The sequence below is a fragment of the Mycena indigotica genome (genome assembly GCF_014461135.1).
Source record: "Mycena indigotica strain 171206Taipei chromosome Unknown Mind.scaff0001, whole genome shotgun sequence".
In the NCBI taxonomy this organism is placed as follows: domain Eukaryota; kingdom Fungi; phylum Basidiomycota; class Agaricomycetes; order Agaricales; family Mycenaceae; genus Mycena; species Mycena indigotica.
The window spans coordinates 5,400,119-5,423,345 of NW_023503000.1; the positions used below are offsets into that span (position 1 = coordinate 5,400,119).

Genomic DNA, 23,227 nt, shown 5'->3' on the forward strand with positions numbered 1-23,227 from the left:
ACCAGGTAAAACAATGTCCAAGCGGAATGGAAGTGTAACAAGTATCCGCAACTCTATCGCTCGCGGCCAGGATGACGCAGAAACTGCGAGCTCGCGTCGGTAATGACGCGGGATACGGAACTGCCTCGCGGCTACCTCCGATTTCCGCGCCGCATCGATGCTGATTCAGGTCAGTTATAACGAGGAGCGACGGCATTTTGGATGACTTTTACATTTGAGCTATGGCGGACTTTGGTGAGTCTTCCAGTTGCATGACTGCATCTGAACGAAGGTTCAGAACCAATCGTCGCAAAATGGATGCTTGCGACTGCACAGCTCGATGGCGAGAATCGCATGGGCGTCCCTTTGGATAGCGTTAAAGTGAGTTCAGACACGACATAGATGGAACTGACTTTTTTTAGGAAGAAAGTATCTCTGTGAGAGATGTTTCCAACGGCAACCTCTTGAAAATCATGGTCGAGAAAGCACCAGGGAAGCGAGAGGAAGCTGTTTTTACGACGGTTGGGCAACTCGTCGACTGTGACCTTCCACCCATCACGTGGAAGATGTGACTCATTTTTCGACTGGTTTCGTTTACTGATGCCTCACACAGAGTCAAAAAGGCTGTTGGCGGTCAAGTTCTTCAACGTGCTGCAGTGACTGGCTTCAAGTCGGCGCCTTTCCTCAAGGGCCTTGAAATCCTTTCGAACCTCGAGACAAAACTCGGAGCAGCTGTTCCGCGTGATATTCCCGTAAAAGCGACCTGCACCACCTACGCAGAAAATGTGAAAGATGTCGCACTTGTCACCAGTACTCGGTACTTCACTCGTGCGCGCAAGCCTATTCCAGCTTCTGATCGTCGTCCCATCCCTTCTACTGTCGATCCACACGGTCTACTTGCTCGTTCGGAAAACGAAAAGACGGCTTTTTGCACCGACAACATTGTTCATTATGTGAAGCTGGTCGATAATCAGTAAGTCTGGGTTTCTGTTAGTGACTGACTGACTGAAAATGAACAGAATAGTCGTCAAAGATCCGAGCTCGTTTGCCGTCGGAGATTTGATTCAACTAGGCTTCGCTATGCATGCCTATCGCATGTTTGACGTTGAAGCAGGCCCCTCGTTTGTTATTAAACTTGTCCTTCGCAGTCTTTTGTATCTGGACACACCTAGTGCAACTAAACCGGTGAGCAAATCTATTTTTCCGTGGCGAACTTCTCATATACTGCATAGGAAAATGCCAACACGGTCATTAAACGCAAGCTCATCAATGACACATATGAGGAACAACATGCTAAGCGCCTCCGTCGTGCAGCGAATCCACTCGCCGATCGCGTGTTTGCAGAGGTTATTGTTGCTCCCGATTCGAGTGACGATGAAGACCAAGGCGGCCTCAATTTGCTTGACCTCGACATATCCGGACGTACTGGCAATTGAGAGGCAGGCTTTATTGGCATTGCATTTTGTATATTACATCGTATGCGACCACAATGGTACCAAATGACTTCCCCATCGCGCTAACTGCTGTATGACACGTGAACTCCATCTGCCCTCTTCAACGTCTTTCACGCGACAGACACCAATCAAAGTAGTGGCGAATATTTTTCTCATTGGGCAATTGGCTGTACAACCTACCAGAGTATGCGACCGCCGTCTTTTTACAACAACTGACCTATCGCAAAAGCCTTGACGTCGATTTAGCCAGTGCTCTGCCGCATACAAGAGACTGCCGCCGATTCCACTAGGGTCGCAAACCGCGCAGGTACAGCTATTCCCACCATAATCAGCCCATTTTGTGCTGACAATTTTTGAAGGAATGGGCCGCCCAAACGCAAGCGACTACTAACCGGTCAGCACCGGTCCAGCAAGCTTACGCGCCTCTGCAATGAGCGAACGCCGACTACTACCAAGACGATGACAGAGTCTACAACGAGGGTTATCGCGGGCGAAGAACGGGAAGCAAGAAATGGTTGATAAAATTACATTTGTCGATGCACAACGAACCACAACTCCTGGAAACAATAGCCAGCACGCGAATGGAGAGAAAGCGGGAGAGACACACACGGGCCACTTGGCCTTGAAAGACGGTCAGCAACGCGCAAGGCCCCAACGAGCATGACGCGCACCTGCTTAGCCCCACAAACATCCGCAAACATAACGGCCGGACAACGTTCGGCACAACCCGAGCAAGAAAAACTACGCGCCAAGGTTTTCCAGCTTGCTGCTCAGCGACCAAACTAAGTAAGCGTTGAAAAATGATACAAAGGCAAACTGACCACTTTTATGCCAGGCTCAATCCGCCCCGCAGCGATACATGCGCGCAGCGCCAACAACCGCGAGCGCAAGGAGGCTCAGCCGGCCTGTCGGGCCCGTAGTCCGACGGCACGTGTCGCTTACCAAGCACTCACGCTTTCCTCACCTCCCCCGCTCGCTTCACCGCCCAGCCCGCCCACAGCCCCGCTGAGACCACGCTAACAGCGCCCCGCTTCAACATGCGCGGACTGCGCTGCCGCGACCGGCCCGCGGGAGCCAGCTACGAATGGCCGTAATCCTGTAAATTCCAGAGGAGTATAGAGAATGAAGAGGCGAACACGATCTCTTCCGCGTCGTTATAAGCATGTCTCTACGACAATCTTGGTCGGACACTCTAAGTATGGACGATGACGCTCAACCCTGGTGTATGATTGGTACGTTTTCAAAATTTAAATATGGTTATATTGTGAGGAAACTTGCGTGTAGATTGGCGGCGTCTCCACAGGGAATGTCTCACAGTGTTGGACGAACCTGAAGCCCCGGTGTCGTCACGGTCAAGACTGCCTACCTCATCGCGTGTCCCCTCCCTGGTCGACTTATTGCTGGATAACTGGCCTGTGCACTTTCCCCAAAGACAAATCAACGAGATTCCACAGCACCTACTGCAGCAATTCCGATATGCTACCGCTCGCAAATTGTTCGGTCGTGACAAGGAGCTGGATGAATGGTATGGTATACAATCTGGTTGGTGCTCCCATAACTTAGAGACGACAGGTTGCAGCAACATCATCGTTACCTGACGACCGTCGAGGACGATGAACTGCAAGCGAAAATGCTTACCTTGTCATCTATACCGGCGATCTTTAACTGTGTGCGTGTGCAATCGGAAACCTCATCATACGCGGTATACAGTCCCAGTGGCGATATACGTGTTCTCGACCAATTCCGGCCAAACCACCGAACAATCTTCAACAACGCAAATGCCTTGCGAACACGCATTGCGGATATAACGGAGCATGCACTGGAGGGTCTTGATTGGACGCACATTGCCATGGGCGGCTGCACTTTGCTAGCGGCGTATTGTGACGCTGTTGGTCCTTATTGGGTGCGCGACTGGGATGGTGATCGAATTGAGCTGATTATCCATGGCATCGAATTGGAGTCAGTTCCCGACGTAATGCAACATATCTATGACTGCTATGTCGACAACATTTCGGGCGTTGTACGGGCATATCAAGGCTTCAAATATATTACGATTATCAGCAATGATGGACCGACCATCCGCATCGCCCAACAACTTTTTCCCTCCGCTGCCCATTGGGCTATAGCACAGTCGATTGACATATTGGGCTTGTACTGGGACGACACTGACTTGTATATGACCGCCGCGCGCCGCGCGGGCGCTGGAAAGTAAGTCATGCAATCGATTTGTCCAATCACTGACCGAATCGTTGCAGCATCGTCAAATCTATTCTCAACGCAGCTGATACACGATGCGCGAGAATCGTTTTCTCTTGATTTTTTGGACTATGGGTATGTTTGACCTTTGGGATATGAAAGCTATTAACCATGCAAGGTTGATCGATGTGTCGTTATATGGATTCGGGTTGCGTGTTCCCGACTCAATCTTGCAGGCCATGGTAAACCAAGCAAGTTCTATCAGCGCTCGAGTGAAGTTCCGCAGCCTCTGCAGAGCCGCATACGATGATGTGACTGAAACATTGAGCGACTTTACAGAGAACGGTACGGGGCATATAGCATTAAGCGACCTTTTGTCTCGCGACAATCTGGACAAAGGTCGCTTGCCCGCCTGCTATTTAAATGATGGTACTTCGTTCTTGCGCCATATTGCATTGTTGAGTTGGATCGACCGGCGGAGCGTAATGTGAGTGGATTCGCAGATCATTGACGACGATTGATGAGAAACAGACTATATGCTCCACTTGCGCATATTGATGGTGTAAGTCTTGATTACCGGGGAAACTAAACTGATAGTTGCTAGATTATGAACTACTATTTGTGAGTTTAGCAAGGAGCTGAACCAATGCTAACTTGGTCAGGTTTGAAAGGCCGATGATCCACAGATTCTCTGTTGAAAGTTTCGATCTACATCGAAGGGATTTCGAAGGCTATCGATACCGCCGATTCGACTTTTGCTGTTATCCGAAAGCCCAAACACCATATTCGCCGCCATTCCACCACGTTGACATGGCCTATGATATGGCACATCTATTCCGTGCGGGGTCACCTGTGATTAACATACCGCTTATACTTCCATGGGCTTTCATTGAGTGTGCAATTTCAAAGCTCACCTCAGCAGCGACCTACGGCAACTATGACTCTCCGACATTGACGATCGTCTCGAGTGAGGTCATGCATCAGTTTCCTGCTGACGAAACAAGCATGCTACCCTGCTTGGTGCATTTGTCGGTACCGCCAACCTTTAGATGGCAAGCTCATTCGCAGGGGGTACAAAAGTATGTGACCTAAGGAGTTTACCACTGAAATTGACGAGCTTAGAATATGGAAATTCCTCATGGCATTTCGCAGTGTCTTCAACGAGTTAGCGGCATACAAGAGCGACATGATTGATATCTTGCGGAGCGAGGGGATACAAGACCGGTTTGTACTAACAGTGAATGGCGAGCAACAAGGATTGGATGATTGGTTTCAGAGTGTATAATGATAGATACTGTGGAATTGAAAGAACAAGAGATTTTCGGGAGCCAGGGTGTCATACTGGGACTCGCAAGATATAATGAGCCCATATTTGAAAGCAAGTAACATTTTCAAGCATCCCGTCTTCGCTGAAAACAGCAAATCAACACCAAGTGACTTCACGCTCGCTATCGCGGTCATGCAGCGTTTAGACTGGGGAAATGCTGCCGCTTAAACTAAATCCTCGGTTGCTCCCTGTGCACCGGATTCTTCGGCCCGGATAAAAAGGCATGCCCAGCAGTGACCCTAACCCTAAGGGAAAGTGATTAACAAAATGTAGACCGCCCGACTGACATGAATACAAAATTTCATTACAATCTAAAAATCTCAATGACTGAGGATCGAGGTCGCAAATCAGCAGACGAAATTAGTCATAGACGATTACTAAAGTACTCGTAAATTAAACCTGGAATAGGGGTACCTAAATTCCACCCAAAATTTATGTAAACTGTGTCCCTTACTAAAAATGTAGTATGGGCCGCGCAGTGATTCAGTATTGCTGCCACGCCGTCCGTGAAGCAGAGGCAATAGACTGACCTATTGAAGGACTGTCTTTTGCTTGCGTCCGGACATAAACTGCTGTACATTCCCATGGACGAATCGATCTTCCTCGATGGATTCGACATGAGCCATGTTTTGTGCTTGACTTAGCACTGCTTTTCACTGGATCTTGGTACCACAAACTACATACAAATAATAGTACATTTGAGAACGAAAAACAAATTCAAGTCGCCCCAGTCGCACTCGGACTAGGAGTCGATTGAGATCCACTGCCCAAAAAACTCTGCGACTTCGAGACCACTGGCGCCACCGAAACGGCCTCTTTCGCGTATCCCTGCAGTCTCGCCCACTCCAACAGCACCAGCGCAAAGTAGCAGTTGTTCTGCGCGTCCGTCAACACCTTCCGCGCAAACTGCATCCCATTTTCCTGGATCTGGCGCGCTTCGTCTTCGTGTGTCAACGCCCACTCGATCTTCTCAACGAGGTCGTCCAGTCCAATTCTAACTGGAACATAGTGTTCGTATGGGCGGAGCCAGTCACTGTAAGGGGGCAGTTATTTAATTAGTCAAAACAGAGAAAGAGCGGATACCTGAAGTACTCAGCGAATGCGGTCGCCTAGAAATAGACAAGTCAATATTGAGTTTTGAAAGAAGGGATGAATGTACTTTGAACACGAGAGACCCGGAGCGGAGAAGACCGAGATAACGTCCCGAAAATGTGTTGCCATCGACATCCTGCGAAACAAATTCAGCGGGGCCAGGACAAAAAGAGAAAAAAAAGCCATACTAGAAGATACTTGAAGTGATATACCTCTTCACGGGGACTGCCATGACCGTCGATTCCATATTCATCGATGATTGGCCCGCGTTCACAATCAAAGGTGCAATGGGTCTCCCAGAAGCTTGTAATCTTGGCGTTCACCAGGTCTGGGTTACTCTCTGCGATTTTGACCAGTCGGAAGCGGGAAAATGTTCGGTAGTTGTCGTGGATAATATGCCCACCATTCGACGCGCCGCGCCAATCTGACACAAGTCAAGAGGGAATCAAAAGAAGAAGAAAAAATCCACTTACAAAGCTGAGGCTTCTTGTCCTCCCAGGTCAGATTGTTGGGCTGGCCAAACTTTCCAGACCAGGCGGACGAGTCGTAGTAATATTGCCCAGGAAAGAGAATATCCGCGAAACAAGGGGTGATTTTGGTCATGCTCAGTATCGGCCAGAGATCACTGGTGAAGTCTGAACTAGACGCGGAGCGGATGACTGCAAGAATTTGTTATTGACGTTTAGCATGTCGCAGAAAAGTGGGACCTACAGGCAACATCCTCCAGAGCATCGATTGCCTCATCTGGGTCAGAGTCCGAGTGTAGAACCCTACATCCACTCTTGTTCATAAAGAAGTCGTGGGTCGGAATAGGCGAGAGACGAAATGGCGTAGAATCATTGAGCTCCGTCGCCGACTTCCAAAGTTCTGCATCTTCCGTATTGAACACAACACGAGGCTCGTCGCGTCCGTTGATCATGAAATCCATGTCGGGAAGTACGTGTTTGAATCCAGAAAGGGTTGTCGGCCATTCGCCATCGAACGCAGAACCGGTGTAATTTGGCATTAGGACCTGTCCGTTTTGAATCTTGATGGTGGCCATGCCTTTTGGATCCTTCAACATCTTTGACCGTTTTCAGCATGGGTTAGAATGATGGTAGAAGACTAACCAGATTCCGCCCCAGGTCAATCATCTTCTGGAAATGCTTTGGGTGCGACTCGGCCAGGCGATACCACGGTTCCAAGTCGCGATGTATCTGGTCATAATCGTCGATGAGACAAGAATTGGCTTTCGCGAGCTTGAACCACTACAGAATAAACTTAAGCCAAAAGAATGCGATGTCAAGCTACACGCGCCTTGTCAAAGTTGTCTGGAGGGGTACGATTGTTGCGTGCAGAATAACGAGCTGTCGCTTCTTCCAGCGTTTTTGACTGCCGCTCATAAAGCTCTTCGATGCGTTTGCTAGCAACGTAAACAGGATTCGGACGCGATGGGGATTGCTTCGGGGGTGGGGCGAGGGATGTGCTTTCTGGCGAGTGTGTCTGGGCAGCGAGAACGCCTTGGTCGATTGTGGAAACGGGCGTGTCGTGAAAAGCAAACTGGAGATCTGCCACGCGGTCCTTCCATTGGTACGGAACACTAGAGGACAGAAAAACAAGTCCTAGACAACCAAAGAGGACTGTAAACGGCAGACAACGGAGTCGCTTGGAGATTCGAGAGGAGCGGCCATATCTTGCAGAGGAATCGCTAGGTGGCGAGCGAATGCTGCGCGGATAGAGGCCTCCGAATGTCATGGAGAGAAGAGCGAGTCCGTGTTTCGTTCATTTTTGACTTCCGCAAAATGCAGGTCGGGTCGAGGAAAAGGAGAGAGACAATCATGTCAGCAAGTGTTACGTCAGCGACTTGAAGCGCGTTTCTCCGCAGCGACCACCATGTCGGTCGACCCATACCATGCCGTGCAACGCGAAATCTCTGGCTCTTTGCAGTCGGCAGCACAACTCAGAGCCTCTTATGTGCGGATACGGAATATGGCTGTTCGGGAAGACAACGAAGAGCTAGTCTGGGCACGAAATGAGGTATTGGGGTTGCTCAAACGAAGTCACACCGACTCAATTAGCTTTAGCTGAAAGCAACACTTGCTGCCCTCGATGCTGACCTCGAGGACCTGGAAGAGAGCGTCAAGTGCGTGATCATAATGCTCTGCACTTGCCAGCGCTGACTTTGACTCCAGAATTGTCGAGTCTACTGACGCCCGGATGTTTGGGCTGGACGACACAGAAGTACAAGACCGGAGACGATATGTTGGCCATGTCAGACGCGAAATAGATGTGCGGAGCACCCCATTCCAGCAGAACCCAAATGAATTTTTGCAAGTCTAGAACATGCGCGCCGAGTTGACCAACTCTGCACGACCGCCGCTCTCTCCACAACCATTAACCCCACGGACACCCCGGTCACCATACTCTGAGCGGGCTGCAGACGATGACCACCAGGAAGCTTGGGCCAGACAGGAGCAACAGGTTCGTAGAGTTGCCGCTCCCGTTGGTTTGTTGATATGTTATTTCCAGATGATGATGCAAGACCAAGAACGCACAATGGACTCTATATCGGGCACACTGAGCACTCTGGCACAACAAGCTGGTCTCATGGGACAAGAAATTCTAGAGCATAATGAGTTCGTAGTTCGGACATGTCTCTTGCTTACACTAACTTTTCACTCAATCAGAATGCTTGATGACCTAGAGCAAGGCGTAGACAGGACGGACACAAAACTCAACGACGCGATGAGTCGAATGCGCAGGTTCATACGGCAGTCAGAAGAGAAGGGGAGTGGATACTGCATTATCATCCTCATTATCATCCTCGCAGTGCTTCTCCTTCTGATTATCATTATGTAGACGTTCGGATTTGTCGTTACTTTATTCACTTCACTCTTCTACCTTACTCTTGGATAGTACTACTGCTTTTGGGCCACGATCTTCTTCATAAACGGGCTGACTTCAGGGAGGTCACCGGTCTGGATTTTGAAGGGCTTGCTAGGGATGAAGCTACCAGAGTCGTACGAGGGCAGACTGGCTGGGGCGCGGAAAGGCTGGCACTCGGTGTTGAAGACATCTGCCCAAACCTTTAAGAGAACCGACACAACGAAGGATTGTGCAACACTCACAGTCGTCAAGGGAGATGGTCTTGGGATCGTCGAAAGTCAACCAGAGATATTTGAGGACTTCGGCGAACCAGAAGCTCTGGGTGTCATCTGAAGTGGGATGAGTAAGCGATAGGCATGAAGAGACGAATGACAGAACAACTAACCCATCTGGCCCCTCGAAGCATCATTGACGTCGTTGAGCGACGCATAGCCGACAGTGGACGGAAGGTATTTCATGAATGAATCAATCGCATCGCCGGCTCTGTCGAGGTACTTGCTCTTGCCGGTAATGCGCCATGCGTGGAAGTTGGACTCGAGCACTAAAATATACTGTTAAGATGACAGTTGCCGGGGTTGAAAAGTGGTGTACCTTCGGGTCTGAGGATGTAGAACGCATCAGTGATGTAGAAGCCATGCTCCTTGTAGAATGCGGCCTGGGCGGCAGTCGGAGGTGAACGACCAGTGAAGTTGCCTTCGCTAGACTCGAAAGCGAAAGCCTCTGGCCCGATGCCAGTCTGGGTGCTGGAGTAGGTGTTCTGTGACGTTTGGTCAGCGATAGAGAGACGACGAAGAGCAAAAGCTTACCCAGCAAGCCTCGTTCAGATCGAGCGCAATGTCAATGATAGTTTGGTTCTTGAGCAACTTGCCGCCTATGAAAAGATAAACGATTTCTCTTGTCTCATTATCAGATGAACTCACCGAGCATCCAGTTTCCGGCGTGGAAGCAGGCAAGGTGGCTAATAATAGCGACGTCAAGCATCTTTCGGTGAAGCCCGTCAAGTACTCACGATGAGATGTGACGGACTCTGCCGGCGTCATCGTAGTCGCCGAGATAAACGTGGTTACCCACGGTTGATTTCTGTGAGAAATAAGGAATGGTAACCTCAAGAGAGGGGGTCCAAACGAACGCGGAGGAGATGTTTGATCGACGAGTCAACAGCGGTCTATTTCATACGTTAGCGGTATGTAGCCGATAATAAGAAGCAGTCTTACCTTCCAGGTGTCCATGTAGATGTTGTCTTTGGTATTGCTCAGGCGAGCGTATTTGAGCAGGTATTCGAAGTAGGAGTCGCTTCCACCGCCCCAGCTCTACAAAACGTCATTAATCGCGCTGACAGAAGGCAAGAAATAAAAACGAACGACGTATCCGCCGACGAAGTTTCCAGTTTTCGGGTCGATTCCCTGAGCAGCCAGTCCTGGTAACGGAGCGGGCTAGATAGTTCCGTGTCAGTCCAGTCCGATCATGATGAAGTAATGCCTATTCTTACCAAGTTCGCGATATGCGCCAGGGCCTTGACGGCCTTGTCGCCGTACGTGGCATTACCACTGTGTTGACTCAAGATATAGCCCTCGAGACTGAGGGTGCCGGCTTCAGCGATGTTGGAGCTCCGCTGCTCGGGCGTGTTGGTGGCGAAGTCGATGAAGCCGAAAGGAATTGGGTTCTCGCCAACTAAAGAGTGAAAACGAATCAGTAAATGATAGACAGTAGCGCCACAGAAAACGTAATTTACCCCATGCATATGCCATCTTGTCTGCAACTTCGGTGGCCTTTGCGAGTAGTTCGGGGTGTTTCTTCCCGCTGAGCTCATAAGCCGACAGAAGGCCGCCGAGATAGCGGATCGTTGTTTCGAATACACTGCAGGTATCAGAAACAAAGAATCGAGGGTTAAAAGAGAAGATACCTGACGGATTCGGATGTCTTCGATCGGCTGAAATCGATGTGGGCGGTATAGTTGACAGCTTCGAGGAATTCGGCCTGAGACGATTAAGCTGATGCGAAGGAACAAAGACGTCAAGTTACTTCGAGGCCCATAAGGTACTAGCCAATCTATTAGAATCAGAAAGACTGCCGATGTACAACTTACTATTGTCGGCAAAGCATCGACGATGGTTGCGCCCCACCTACAATGGGTCAAAAAACGGGACAAAAGCCCGACGAACTTGAAGCATACCCATCTAACGAAGGATCAGTTGATAGCCAACGGAAACGAAACATGATTACTCACTGCGTCCATCGTTGAAGCCCTTGCTCACGGGAGAGAGATCGTCATGGCCCCAGGCATACTTCCTAGTGGTGCGTCGATCACGTGGCGGACTAAAGGCTGTCTGGGGACTGACCTGTACGCGTCGTAGCTGTCGGTGAAGATTTTCTTGACGTCGTTCTTCCGGGAGGCATATCGGGGCGGGACAGATAAGCGTGGATTCTGAACTCTAATACCAGGGGGGCCAGGGGGGGCAGGGGTAGGGAGGCCAGGGGGGGCCAGCTAAAACAGGTGCAGAGAGCGCAAGAGCAACTGCGACCGAGAGACGCATAATGGAGGAGGGGCGCGCAAGAGATCTGGGGGGGGGGCTAGTCTTCTTTTTAAACCCTCTCCGGTGACGCAAGTGGACTTGCTGCCCTGCGAGGAAGTCTGATGGAATAAGGAAACGGTATCACGTTGGAGGTGGGTTGCGTGCTACTCGGGCAGTAGCCCACCGTCAAGCGGTTTCAAGCGGTTTCAAGCCCAATTCAAGTCAGCGCATCATAGGTTCGGTGGGGTCTGCTGACTGATTCTAGTCTCGAGGCGGGGCAGCACAACGCAACAGATGCTCAGAGAAGATCCAAATCCACGTGGTCGAGGCAACGAAATTATTCAATTTTGAGCAGATCTTGGAGTAATCTGGAGAAAGGAGGGACCGCAAAACCTTGAAGTGGGCGCGTAAGTTTTGTTGTAGGGTCTTGCGGGGGAAAAGTCAGGTTGGTGGAACCTGAAACAGCGCAGATTATGGCACATTATGCGCGGAAATCGGTTGTCCCCAGAAGTTTCCCTATTTGGACGAGTTTGAGAAGGAAGCAGATGGCCCGTCATTTGAGTTTCATTCTGCGAAACCCTACATTCGCTACCGACGTTAGTAGTACCGTACGCGACCGTTGAACGTTGGGAAAGGGACGAATGAGCAGAGAAGCAGAATTGGTACTGGTCTGGTACCCGCGCAGTGTTGGAGAGTCAGACGAACTGCGAGCCTGTGACGTCACATCTTTCTCTTGACGACAAGCCTAGGTCGCTGTCCTCTCCTCGGTCATGAGCTTCCAAGACCTGGAGTCGGGGCTTCACCCAGCTCGGACGCAACCCACTCTCAACCCACAATCTCGCCAGGATGCCTCATTCCTCGAGCTGCAGTCATCATTGTCGCTACAGGTGTTCAAAATGAATGCCAATGTGCAAGCCATCCTCAGACTCGTCGACCAACTCGGTACTGCCAAAGATTCGGCTGGAATCCGCAAGAGTTTGTGCGTGGAGTAGTCCAATTCGTAGCAAGAAAGCTCAGTTTCCACAGGCATGATCTCACCGAAACGACCCGAGAGATGGCCAAACGGGGCTCTGACGACCTCAAGAAGCTGAAGACGCTGCAAATGAGTCTGGTGTGCTGTTTTGTGGCACAGCAGGCTGTTTCAATAACCCTCCCTAGCCCCACCAGAAGACTGCATTGCAAAAAACGTCGCACGACTTGGAAATGTCGGTCGTTGCCTTCCAGCGCGCTCAGCAGCTGAGTGCGGAGCGTCAAAGGACAGTAGTCGCTGGAGTACGATTAGCAGTGGAAGATTCGTGAGTGTGTTATACCCCACATTTTACAATTGCTCAAAAGTGCCTTAGTCCTCACCAGGAGCATGAGGACGACACACCTAGTGAACGACAAGCACTCCTTTTGCAGCAACAGCTTTCACCACATGAACTCGCATATCAGGAGTCGCTTATTCAAGAGCGGGAGCAGGAAATTCGAGAGATCGAAACTGGCATCCATGAAATTGCAGAAATCTTCCAAGACCTCGGAACGTTAGTTCACCAACAGGGCACTATGCTTGATAATATCGAGTCCAATATTTCTTCGGTCGCCGTTGATGTCGAGAGTGGCGCTGACGAGCTACATTCTGCGGCGGAGTATCAACGCAAAGCCGGACGAAGAGCCGCTTGCTTAATGCTGGTCTTGGTGTTCGTGACTGCGATCGTTTTATTAGCGGTATGTCTCTTTGCCTTCTTGAGGCTACCGACATTGAACTCCTCCAGATTTTGTCATGAGCGGGCTTTATTGCATATTTATGGCTCTGTAGATTAGGGATTTGCAACGAACACTGATACCACGTATGCACTCGTTTAACACTAAACTAATGAAGCTATTCAATCTGTCCTTACAAGTGAGCCAGACGCGTTCCGTCACAGTGACATGCCTTTTGAAAGACCATCATCTTGACTTGGAATGGCGCCGAAGAAGTCCTCAGCCAAAACAAAGCCCAAACCTACCACCGTTAGACTCGACTTTGCTCCTCCAGCCTCTAAGCGCATAGATCCTCTGACTGCTGTACGACCCTGAATTGCGACCACACTGATTGCTCATGTCCTAGTTTGCGGCCCCGAAACCCAAAGGAAAAGCCAAGGAGACTGAGGACGACCGGCTATGGGTGGAAATATACGAGCCAACGTCGCAAACCGAACTTGCAGTCCATCCGAAGAAAGTCGAGGACGTCAGACGGTGGCTTGAAGAGGCGTTCGTGGGAGGGCCGTCGGGAAAGCTACGCAAGTATCGTGTGCGTACGCTACCTAACGTGAAAAGGAAATTAACAGCACATTCAGCGTATTCTTGCTTTGACAGGCTTGGCTGGGGTAGGCAAGACAGCCACGATCCGAGTTTTGGCGAGAGAAATGAACTGCGAGGTGTTGGAGTGGCGCAATGCGATGGGCGACAATGCGTATACAGGCTTTCAAGGTAGTTCTCGAGGTGTTCCAATTGAGAATACTAATCTTGTCCAGATGACCACCAGACTCTGTTTTCGAAATTCGAAAACTTCCTTGAACGCGCTGCCACCTGCAACACGGTATTCGCTGGGCCTTCCTCCTCACAGACAAAGCGCCGCATAGTGTTACTGGAAGATTTGCCGAATCTCCTCCATGCAGACACCCGCACAAAATTTCATAACGCTTTCCAAGCCCTCGTCGCCTCGCCCGACCCCAATCCGGTCCCAGTGGTCCTTATAGTTAGCGACTCAGGAACTCGTGGCGAGGCTGCAGACGATCGGCTCTTGACTGGGCAAAGTAGAGAGCGTGACGATGCTATGGACATCTACACTATCTTACCCAGGGATCTATTGAATGGCCCATATGTTACTCAAATCGGGTTGGCTTTCTGTTCCTTCTAGCAAACACCGCTTATGATGAACAGCTTCAATCCCATTGCGCCTACAATCATGAAGAAAGCGCTTCAATCAATGATACACTCTCATTTTTCATCTCAAACCAGTAATGCTCCATCTAAAGAAATCCTCGACGTGATCATTGAGACATCCAATGGCGACATCCGAAGTGCAATAATGGCGTTGCAATTCTCGTGCATCGTCGAACTGCCTTCTGGTAAACGGAAAAAAGGGACCAAAGGAAACGCAAAAGTACTTCTGGAGGCTATAACCCGGCGAGAGCAAAGTCTCGTTTTGTTTCACTTATTGGGAAAGGTCTTTTATAACAAGCGTAAGTCCTTCTTAGTAGTTAACTGCATTTTTACTCATTGTATTCCAGGTAAGGGTGACCCACCGAACCCCAGTGCAACGGCGAAGGACGTTTTTAAAAGACAAAGAGTTGGATGCGGCGCTGCGGGACCCTCCCAAGTTACCACACCACTTGTCTGCACATGAACGACGAACTAGCCGTGTCAATGTCGACATGCTGTACGCAGACTCGCCAATCGACTCGTCTCTCTTCTCACTTTATATTCACCAAAACTATCACCAATATTGCAACGAGATGGAGGAGTGCGAAGGTGTTGCTGAGTGGCTTAGTTGGGTGGAATCAAGTGGCGGAGAAGCAGTGGGTGTCACTCCGTTTTGTGTTTCCGCACTCTCTCACATGACTTTTGCAGTGGTACCAGGCAAATCCGCACCAGTTCCATCTTCTTGCTCTCGGCACGCTGCATTCCCTTCCCTCGCCAGTTCCACGACGAAACCAAAAGTGTTTCAAGCCCCAGTTTTTCGACTATTTGACGAAAGAAAAAGACGCTTGGGATGCGGTGAGGGGAGGTACGCGGATGGATAATGGGTGATCCGAAGGACGAAGACCACCGCGTTGGGAGCTGGAGTCGGGCAGAGGTTGTTACGGAGCTTGGCGGGGTGCTGAAAGCGCGTGATACGAACCCAACAGCGTCAATGCGGGCCCCGCTGTCGCACCAACTGTTCTCAAGGTTAGATTTTGTGCCCGGTAGTGATGGGAGCGGGTTGAGCCAGCTTAGCGAAGCCGAAGTGCCTGGTGTTGTTGAGGGGCTAGTGGAAGACACAGATCATGTTGGTGGCTGGGAAACTGGCAATAAGAACGGAGGAGGATGGCTTGAGGATGATGAGATCGATGAATTTTGAGAATGGAGATTTACTTGTTTTAAAGGTTACGATTAATCTTATCATCCCTTTTGAACCCAAGAGTTTTGGTGTTCGTCTATGCGCTTGGAATTTTGAGCCAGGACAAGCACCGACTGATGTGACTGGGTGACGCGTGAATCTTTCTCTCAAACAAACGCGTCGAAAATGGCGATGCCAGTTATCTCGGCTGCCGACCTGGACGCCCGTAGGCGCTCCTAACCGCCGATTTACCTGACCTACTATTCTCTCTAGTGATCCCTCTGGACCCCGAAACACCCGACACACCTTCAACCTCAACCGCACCAACAACAACACCAATAGCAAGCGCGACGAGCAGCCAGTCAGCGGCAGCGTACAAGTCCGTTTAATCGTCACCACCACCTCGTTGACGCGACCTTAGCGTGGCGGCGGCCTACCAACAATACCAACAGTACCACCAGTATTATACCGCTTCATATGGGACCCAACTACCCGCCGCGACATCGCAGCCGCAGTCTATGGCACGACAAGCTATCACTAACGCGGCTGCAGCGGCCGGCTCGAGTGCGCTTGACACCTCAGATGTCGCGACACTGAATGATGCATTGGGGAGTGCGGGTGTCGATTTGCGGGTGCGTGCTTTATTACCCTGTTTTCAAGCCCTCTTTTAACACGCCAAACAAAAAGGCCGAGGAAGAAAGTCTGCAGCGCTCGCATGGCTACCAAAACTCGTACGCCAACACCGGATCGGAGGACCGCGCAAGGAAACAGTCGGCGCGACCGCATTTCGACGTGGCACATCTGTCCAGCAAGATGCGGACCATTGCAACACACCACAAGGTCGCTGGCACGGGCGTATCAGAGGACTGTGTGAATTATCTTGCTCTCGCTCTTCGCGCGCGACTGCAAGACTTGGTGACGGCGATGATCCATGCCGCAAAACATCGAACCAGCGCCAAGTTCGATAAGCCAGCGTCAGTATATGACGACGGGACGGCAGCCTGGGGTATTATGGTCCGAAGCGATGTGGCGAAACAACTGGCTGCATTGGAGATTGCAGATCGGGAGGAGGAGGAAAGGGAAAGAGAGTTACGGGAACGACGAGAGCAGGCAATCGACAAGGTTCTCACGGCAGCCCTACAAGGGGAAGACATCCCGCTAGAGATGCCAACAGAAGAGCAGGTCTGGCAAGAGCGCAAGCGGCGGAGGAAAACGCAAGAAATCCAACAAAAGATGACGAATCAGACTGCCAACAAGGCGGCTGGGGTGCCAACACGGATATGGATGACAACAGCGCACATAAACAAGGGCAAAGCGCCAGTAGCCGCCCCGACACCACCGCTACCTGAGCGGAAGTACCAAGCAGTCAGACCAGAGTCTGTCCCACAGCCGGATGGGAAAACGGTGGTGTCAATGCGAGACGCGATGTTTGTTATTTCGAGGGAACGAGGGCATGGAGGTGGGCGCGGAGCCGCATTGGGGTGGGCATGAGGATGTTAAATATTAAGTTGTAGGTTATACTTTTCACATCGCGGCCGCTTCGTTTTCCGTTGAATATTAAAAATCTACAGAAACTATGCTGTTTGGTCGAGATGCTCTTCTTGTGTGGTAATGGATTTAGAAATAACGCCGGCAGTTGGCTCTGAGAATTGAGCACACTCTCATGAACTTGCCGAATGAAACCTTTCCTCCATTTGGACATGCAACTACCCAGCAAATATTTAATCCAGACGTACTCAGGTTTGTAATGTTCGCCGCCTGCTGTACCGTCAACCGAGCGCGAAATGATTGATTGGCTTTGCACTTGACCTCGAAATGGATGTTAGATTCCAAGTTCAGCATCCTGGCGGATAATATGTAATCGGGTCACGGTTACGGTGAGACAAGCAACCTCTTTGCACCAAACTACTATGACTGCCCCTACCCCCACCCCCCTCCCCAAGAACTATGCTGCATATCTTTCCAGTAACCCGCTGCCGATCCCTCCACCGACCTTGGAGAAACCCGATCCTCCCGTTGAGCTTTGGTTGGAGGAAGCGAATGGTCGACGAACATCTGTGACCACCGATGCGGCTTATCAGGAATTGCATGGCCTTGTGTTGCTCGTCCTGCGTCAAATGGCCTACGGTTCAGCCTTGAGAGAAGCACACAACATTCTCGCACGCATTGCCGAGGACCTTGAGGTAATCGCAGCTCGCGGAACCGACGCCAGAATCACCTTCACGCAACTTTGCAAATACATCATCCAAACCCCGCCTTGTTTCATATTCAAAACACTGGAAGATGTTGACCGCACTATAAGCTGGGGCCAAGTAGACAAAGCTAGCAACACCAACGCTATATTTGTCAGCCTCGATCTTGTGGCGGCAATCCGAGACAATGTAATGCACGCATTTTCCCTATTCGGATACCTCTTTGTTGAAAGTTTTGCAGCCATTGGTCGCGCATGCTGCCAATAAACAAGAGTTGTGGCATCGCCTCTTCTTCGTTGTTACCATTTTTCACGAAATGATGCTTGCCAGCACGAAAAGGTTCTTCAAGTCTATGACTACGCCTTTTATGGGTCAGCTTGACAGCGATGGGAACGGGAATGGAGAAGCGAGGACAACCTTCGAATGGTGCTTTTTTGGGTTTCACACTCGAATGATCGTCAATAAGGAGAAGAATGAGAGGCAACAGCGTCTTTGGAACATGAAGCAAGCTGTAGCAAAATTCAGCGACACGACCTTTGGCCAAATCGGTTGGTCATATCACCCAACCCTTGTCTGTCCTGACTCCTACCTGTGCTCGCAGATCCAACGACGGCACAGAACATTGTCGCCTCGCTCGCAAACGAAAGGATCTGGTCACCTCACTCCAAATTGCTTGAAAAGCATGTCTTTAATCAAAACACTGAGGTCATGCACCGAGGCAGCCCTAGCACCTTCAATGAGGCGACAAGACGGTTAAGCGAGGACTATATCGTGGTAGGCATCCCCTGCAATCGAGGACTTCCAGCTTCGCAAAGAACTGTACCTGCCAGTGAGGGTCTGGGCATCCCAATGCCAGATGCGTATAAGGAGGCAACAGCAGCTACACAAATTGTAGGGTAGTGTTTCCATTTTTTTTTCTCTGCTCCCCGATTTTTTTTTTCAATAGTGCATTACTACATTACACACAGACACTAAAACTTATCCGTTTGCCCAACCTAGTTTCTATCGACCTCATCCTTAGAGTTAGATCGTGTAAGCTCGTGGGCTAGCAATGTAGTCGTCAAAATCTGTACCTGGACTCCATTCTCTGAACTTGTCCATCTCTGCGATGCGCTTCTCAATGTTCTCATATGCCCCTCCCATGTCATCGAACGCGTCTGGCCCAACTGCTGGTTGGTCAACATATCTATTCGTGCCCTGAGACTGGTGAAGGAAACAGAACAGGCGCCATAGACACTCATGAAGGTCCCCCCGCTCTTGCCATTTTCTTGTCGTGACCCTGTTTCCGATGATGGTTCCCTCGACTAGCCTTATTTTTATCCTTCCATGCCCGATCTCTGGCACTGCCGCCGCTGCCTCCATCCGCATTTCCGCCTCCCCTTCCCCGACCGCCTCCCCCTCTACCACGTCCACCGCGTCCTCTTGACCCACCACGTCCAACCAAAGTCGATGCACCACTTTCATTATGGACAATCGGTGTCTGGTTCCCCGCAAACTCGTGTTTCTGTAGAATCTTGTCCTTTCGCGGCTACGAGGGCGAATCAGTGAAAAGACTGGTATTCCGAATGACTGGCTCACATCCTTCTCCAACATGATCCGCCAGCCCTCGAGCTGCTCGTCTGCCCAGCCCGTCTTCTCCCTCAACTCAGTCCGCGCTTTGCTCCTGCGCGTTTGGGCATCGCGGTCAAACAAATGTGGGTCGCGGATATACGCCAGTTCGCAAATAGTCTCCGGTGACGGCTTTTCATCTTCGTGGTCGGAATCTTCACTTTGTTCGCCATCACCTAGCACCCGCACGCCATCCACATCATCTTCGAGGTAGGCAACTGCCTTGACTTTGGCCCCTTCTTCTCCCTCCGACTCCTCGTCAGATATTGCTTCCGCCCGCCGTAGAATGTCCGCCTTCATTTGCTCAATGAACGTCCTGTCTCGCAGGACGGTCGTCTCATCCCTATCACCATAATCAGACTCATCACTAAAGGTATGGCCAAAAGCTTACTGCGTCTTCTTCCCAATATGCACGTTACTCAAATCAAATTTCTCCTCGTTGAAGATATTTCTCCGCTCATTCACCGCCCGCGCAGCATCATGTATCCGCTCTTCGTCTGACAATGATATCGCTTCAAAACTGGGTGCAGTACCCTCCAGGAGAGCATCGATCACCTGACTCGGATTTGTGTACGGTGGAAGTTTTAGCAGTGCTTTGATATATGCTGGATCGTGTTCGGGGAGGATATCGAGCACTTGTGAGACGTGGAGGTCGATTTCGGGGTCTTCCGGTTCGACGGGAGCAGCCTTTGACTTTCCTTTGCCCTTGCCAAGATTATCGACTCCTACTGCAATGCCTGAGGAGCGTAAGAGGATTTTCAACGCCCCTGGTTTACGTTCTGTGTCATCAAAACTTCTGAGACTGGCTTCGAGCACATCAAGACGAGCGTCTTTCTCCTGGGCATTCTTCAACGCGGCGGCAAGCGTCTGTGCCAAATCGTAGCTTTGCTGGTAGTCGGCGAGCAGCGTGCGGTTGAAAAATGGGGTCGATGCTTGATTGTTCTCGGATGAAAGTAAGGCGAATATAATATCAAAAGTGCGGTCGGCTTCGATTGCGAGACTGGGACCTTTGGCGGATGCGAGATCAGAGAGAATGGTGCGGATAATGATGTGGAAGGCATCGATGAGGGAGACCTTGGTTTCGACAAAAAGACGTTCCCACTGAAGATCGTGTAAAAAAAGCTGTGTGGATGAGGGGAGAGAAGAATACCTCGTCCGCTTCTCTAGCGCCATCGAGCTCCAGTCCACCATAAGAACGGGAAATATCAGCCAGTCCAGCTTCGTATACTTTTGCCAACGCGACGATGAAATCTTTGTCCCGAGCGAAGACTCTTAAAGAATCCTCGGGGCAGACAGCAAGGAATGCCGCGACGCAGTAGCTCGTTTTGCGTAATGCATAGATGCCTTGAGATGTCGATAAAAGCTGCGTAAAAGCAGGCAGGAGGGCTGCTCTGACTTGGGATGGCTGCGTATGAGCAAGAATGGCGCGTATTTGAGTCGAATTCGTCTTCGCATAAACTATGGCCAAATCGACAAGTGCCTCCAGCTCCAACTGTTTCCCCAGCTTCCCGGCCAGCACGAGGACACGTTGGCGGATGGATTTATCGTCCTGTTTCGAGTCGCTGCCCCAAATGAGGCCTTCGAGTGTGGCTCGCGCATGGTCACGAGCGTAGATGGAGACGAATGCGATTGCGGCTGAGATGTCGAGTTTGGATTCGGGAAGGGAAGTTGACTGGGCTAGTGCAGAGGCTATGGAGGCCCGCGTTGAGGTTTTTTGTGAAGGCGAAAGGCTTTTCCATGCTGCAGGTGATGGGTAGGGAGGAAGACGGAACATCACAAACCGTCACAGAAATTTCTTGTCTTCGCCCACGATCTGTTCCGGTCGTACTTCCTGCTGAGTCAAGTTGGACAAAAGAAAAGGCCGGCATCGGCAAGAAGAATATGCTATAAAGCGCGTTGGGGAGTAGTTTCAACACATCCATCATGGCGACGACTCCTGTGTTTCTAATCACTGGGTGCTCCAGCGGTCTCGGGTACGAAATGTCTAGAGGTACGAGTTGCTTTCTGCTTTTCCCATTCATTGCTCTGACACTGCGACCAAGCCGCGCTTGACCGTGGATTCAGAGTGATCGCCACCGCAAGACGCGTCGAAACACTCCAAACATTGAAAGAGCAAGGCGCCACAATACTCTCGCTCGATGTTACTGCCCCCGTAGCGGATCTGGCAGCCTTCGCACAGACGGCATGGGAGATATAGTGCGCCTCCTTTTCTTGTCCGACTCAATGCTTTAACCAATTAACACAGCGGACAAGTTGATTATCTCGTTAACAACGCAGGGTATGTCCAAGGCGGCGCCATCGAAGAAAACACACCGGAAGAAACTCAGAAGCAGTTCAACACCAACGTCTTTGGCGTCCTCAACCTCACCAATGCATTTTTACCCTACCTCCGCAAACGACGGTCTGGAACTATCGTCAACATTAGCTCCATGGGCGGCTCATTAAGCCTCGTCGGGGCCGGCGTTTATTGTGCATCCAAAGCAGCCATTGACTCCTTCTCCGAAACGTGGAGCAAGGAGCTTGCAGATTTCAGCGTCAGGTGCATCTCCATCCAGGTTTGTCTGTGCGTTTTTTATGGCAAAGCCCGCTCATCGGTTATGTAGCCGGGCATGTTTCGAACACCCGTTTCCAACTCCACAAACTCCCAACGCGGGTCCCGCCATATCCCAGAATACATCGCCGCCAACGAGACAATGGTCGGCTACAACGCCCAAACTGGGACAGAACGCGGTGACCCGGCGAAAGGCGCGGCCCGAATCGTCGAGTTTGTCACGCAGACCAACGAAGATCTACCATTTCGCCTTGCGATTGGGCCCGACGCGTTTGATAACGTGCGGGGAGCATTTGAGAAGCGCATTGCTGAGATGGACAGGTTCAAAGAATGGAGTATGGGGACAGATTTTGAAGACTACGTGGCCGATCCTGCAGCTTACACGATCTGAATAATAGTCGATTACGTTCATTGCCAGAGAGCGTCACGACAATCCTTACAACCCTTCTGTTCATCTGAATCATCAAAATTCAGCCGCTGCCCTACACATTACTCGTTTCTAAATTTATTTGCAGACGAGCCGCGACTGCAGGTCTGGCCGAGAACTACATAGTCTGAATCCGGATCCTCCACTGGCGCCTCGTTCAATGAGCTTGAGCTCCCCCGGTGGCGGATCTGAGTGTCGTGATCAAAAAAGTGCCTCTCCAGTAACATACTCCGCGGCGCCCAGATGTGTTGATAAGCCAGCGAAGCAACGATGTTTTCCGTGGCGGTCCCGTCTGCGAGACAAGATTACAAATTATAGGCAAGGTTGAATATGACTGACCCTAGGTAATATAAAGTACAGCGCCATTCCATGCTAAGTATCCTTTGCCGAGTTGTGTTTGCGATCCTCTATTCCCATGCCGTTGGACCCCACGGCCAGAAAACAGGTACCGTCCTTCACAACATAAGCAGTGATCCAGTACTGCTGCCACACCGTCCGTGAAGCAGAGGCAATAGACTGACCTATTGAAGGACGCTCGAGGCTGATGCGAAACCGTTGGGAGAGAACGCGTATGTTGCCGGCATCGGGGTTGAGTTTGAAGGGGGAATGGCTTTCGACGCCGTCAGTACAGACACATAGTCAAACGACGAAAAACATATGGATGAAGTACTCCCGACTCGGCAAGCCAGTTGCGCGGCCAGGCTAGACCAAACTTGATAAGGAACCGGAAAGCAAAGCCTTTGACTTTTGTCAGTGAGCCAGTGTACAAAAAGGACAAGTAGCGGAACTGACTGGTAAACAGCGCAACCGGGCGCACGCTCCGTCGAAGGCCATCCGCGTGCTGAACCCCGAGAAAGACCGCGCTGGCCTCGCTGAAGTCCCACAACTCGAATGTTAGCAAAGTATCTGTGTATCAACAACGCGATACATTACCAGTAAAGCCATGGCCTGGCCTGGCCG

General features: G+C 50.7%; 11 protein-coding genes across 11 annotated transcripts; 8 read left to right on the forward strand and 3 right to left on the reverse strand.

Moving 5' to 3' along the window:
- Positions 1–221: 221 nt before the first annotated feature.
- On the forward strand, positions 222–1,415 carry MIND_00150900 (uncharacterized protein; the record flags this gene model as incomplete). The annotated part of the gene is made up of 6 exons (XM_037358434.1): positions 222–234; positions 278–360; positions 402–547; positions 593–952; positions 999–1,164; positions 1,212–1,415. 6 exons carry the CDS (start codon positions 222–224, stop codon positions 1,413–1,415), a joined length of 972 nt encoding a protein of 323 aa, XP_037226344.1.
- A 1,180-nt stretch (positions 1,416–2,595) lies between these two features.
- On the forward strand, positions 2,596–3,749 carry MIND_00151000 (uncharacterized protein; the record flags this gene model as incomplete). The annotated part of the gene is made up of 4 exons (XM_037358435.1): positions 2,596–2,665; positions 2,718–2,958; positions 3,006–3,641; positions 3,689–3,749. 4 exons carry the CDS (start codon positions 2,596–2,598, stop codon positions 3,747–3,749), a joined length of 1,008 nt encoding a protein of 335 aa, XP_037226345.1.
- A 1,924-nt stretch (positions 3,750–5,673) lies between these two features.
- On the reverse strand, positions 5,674–7,782 carry MIND_00151100 (CAP10 domain-containing protein; the record flags this gene model as incomplete). Its single annotated transcript, XM_037358436.1, has 8 exons — positions 5,674–5,989; positions 6,040–6,065; positions 6,116–6,184; positions 6,237–6,472; positions 6,522–6,707; positions 6,760–7,111; positions 7,158–7,295; positions 7,345–7,782. 8 exons carry the CDS (start codon positions 7,780–7,782, stop codon positions 5,674–5,676), a joined length of 1,761 nt encoding a protein of 586 aa, XP_037226346.1.
- Positions 7,783–7,914: 132 nt separating this feature from the next.
- MIND_00151200 (SNARE domain protein) lies at positions 7,915–8,886 on the forward strand (the record flags this gene model as incomplete). Its single annotated transcript, XM_037358437.1, has 6 exons — positions 7,915–8,064; positions 8,112–8,170; positions 8,220–8,316; positions 8,368–8,508; positions 8,557–8,663; positions 8,715–8,886. Exons 1-6 carry the CDS (start codon positions 7,921–7,923, stop codon positions 8,884–8,886), a joined length of 720 nt encoding a protein of 239 aa, XP_037226347.1. The 5' UTR covers positions 7,915–7,920.
- A 59-nt stretch (positions 8,887–8,945) lies between these two features.
- MIND_00151300 (alpha-1,2-Mannosidase) lies at positions 8,946–11,149 on the reverse strand (the record flags this gene model as incomplete). Its single annotated transcript, XM_037358438.1, has 15 exons — positions 8,946–9,103; positions 9,156–9,242; positions 9,299–9,454; positions 9,505–9,670; positions 9,720–9,784; positions 9,834–9,871; positions 9,923–9,993; positions 10,043–10,078; positions 10,128–10,223; positions 10,275–10,346; positions 10,403–10,584; positions 10,646–10,890; positions 10,936–11,036; positions 11,076–11,090; positions 11,141–11,149. 15 exons carry the CDS (start codon positions 11,147–11,149, stop codon positions 8,946–8,948), a joined length of 1,497 nt encoding a protein of 498 aa, XP_037226348.1.
- Positions 11,150–12,196: 1,047 nt separating this feature from the next.
- MIND_00151400 (SNARE domain protein) lies at positions 12,197–13,192 on the forward strand (the record flags this gene model as incomplete). Its single annotated transcript, XM_037358439.1, has 5 exons — positions 12,197–12,405; positions 12,453–12,537; positions 12,585–12,721; positions 12,770–13,133; positions 13,181–13,192. The coding sequence occupies 5 exons, from the start codon at positions 12,197–12,199 to the stop codon at positions 13,190–13,192; spliced, it is 807 nt and encodes a 268-aa protein (XP_037226349.1).
- A 178-nt stretch (positions 13,193–13,370) lies between these two features.
- On the forward strand, positions 13,371–15,510 carry MIND_00151500 (uncharacterized protein; the record flags this gene model as incomplete). Its single annotated transcript, XM_037358440.1, has 8 exons — positions 13,371–13,472; positions 13,516–13,698; positions 13,745–13,877; positions 13,922–14,285; positions 14,331–14,646; positions 14,681–14,968; positions 15,021–15,167; positions 15,208–15,510. 8 exons carry the CDS (start codon positions 13,371–13,373, stop codon positions 15,508–15,510), a joined length of 1,836 nt encoding a protein of 611 aa, XP_037226350.1.
- A 141-nt stretch (positions 15,511–15,651) lies between these two features.
- Positions 15,652–16,980, forward strand: MIND_00151600 (TAF4 domain-containing protein; the record flags this gene model as incomplete). The annotated part of the gene is made up of 4 exons (XM_037358441.1): positions 15,652–15,715; positions 15,763–15,862; positions 15,911–16,121; positions 16,177–16,980. The coding sequence occupies exons 1-4, from the start codon at positions 15,676–15,678 to the stop codon at positions 16,978–16,980; spliced, it is 1,155 nt and encodes a 384-aa protein (XP_037226351.1). The 5' UTR covers positions 15,652–15,675.
- Positions 16,981–17,399: 419 nt separating this feature from the next.
- Positions 17,400–18,581, forward strand: MIND_00151700 (uncharacterized protein; the record flags this gene model as incomplete). The annotated part of the gene is made up of 3 exons (XM_037358442.1): positions 17,400–17,870; positions 17,923–18,229; positions 18,283–18,581. The coding sequence occupies 3 exons, from the start codon at positions 17,400–17,402 to the stop codon at positions 18,579–18,581; spliced, it is 1,077 nt and encodes a 358-aa protein (XP_037226352.1).
- A 123-nt stretch (positions 18,582–18,704) lies between these two features.
- On the reverse strand, positions 18,705–21,063 carry MIND_00151800 (CUE domain-containing protein; the record flags this gene model as incomplete). The annotated part of the gene is made up of 5 exons (XM_037358443.1): positions 18,705–18,847; positions 19,113–19,209; positions 19,260–19,632; positions 19,681–20,390; positions 20,440–21,063. 5 exons carry the CDS (start codon positions 21,061–21,063, stop codon positions 18,705–18,707), a joined length of 1,947 nt encoding a protein of 648 aa, XP_037226353.1.
- A 149-nt stretch (positions 21,064–21,212) lies between these two features.
- On the forward strand, positions 21,213–22,231 carry MIND_00151900 (Short-chain dehydrogenase/reductase family protein; the record flags this gene model as incomplete). Its single annotated transcript, XM_037358444.1, has 4 exons — positions 21,213–21,279; positions 21,332–21,485; positions 21,535–21,844; positions 21,893–22,231. 4 exons carry the CDS (start codon positions 21,213–21,215, stop codon positions 22,229–22,231), a joined length of 870 nt encoding a protein of 289 aa, XP_037226354.1.
- Positions 22,232–23,227: the final 996 nt, after the last annotated feature.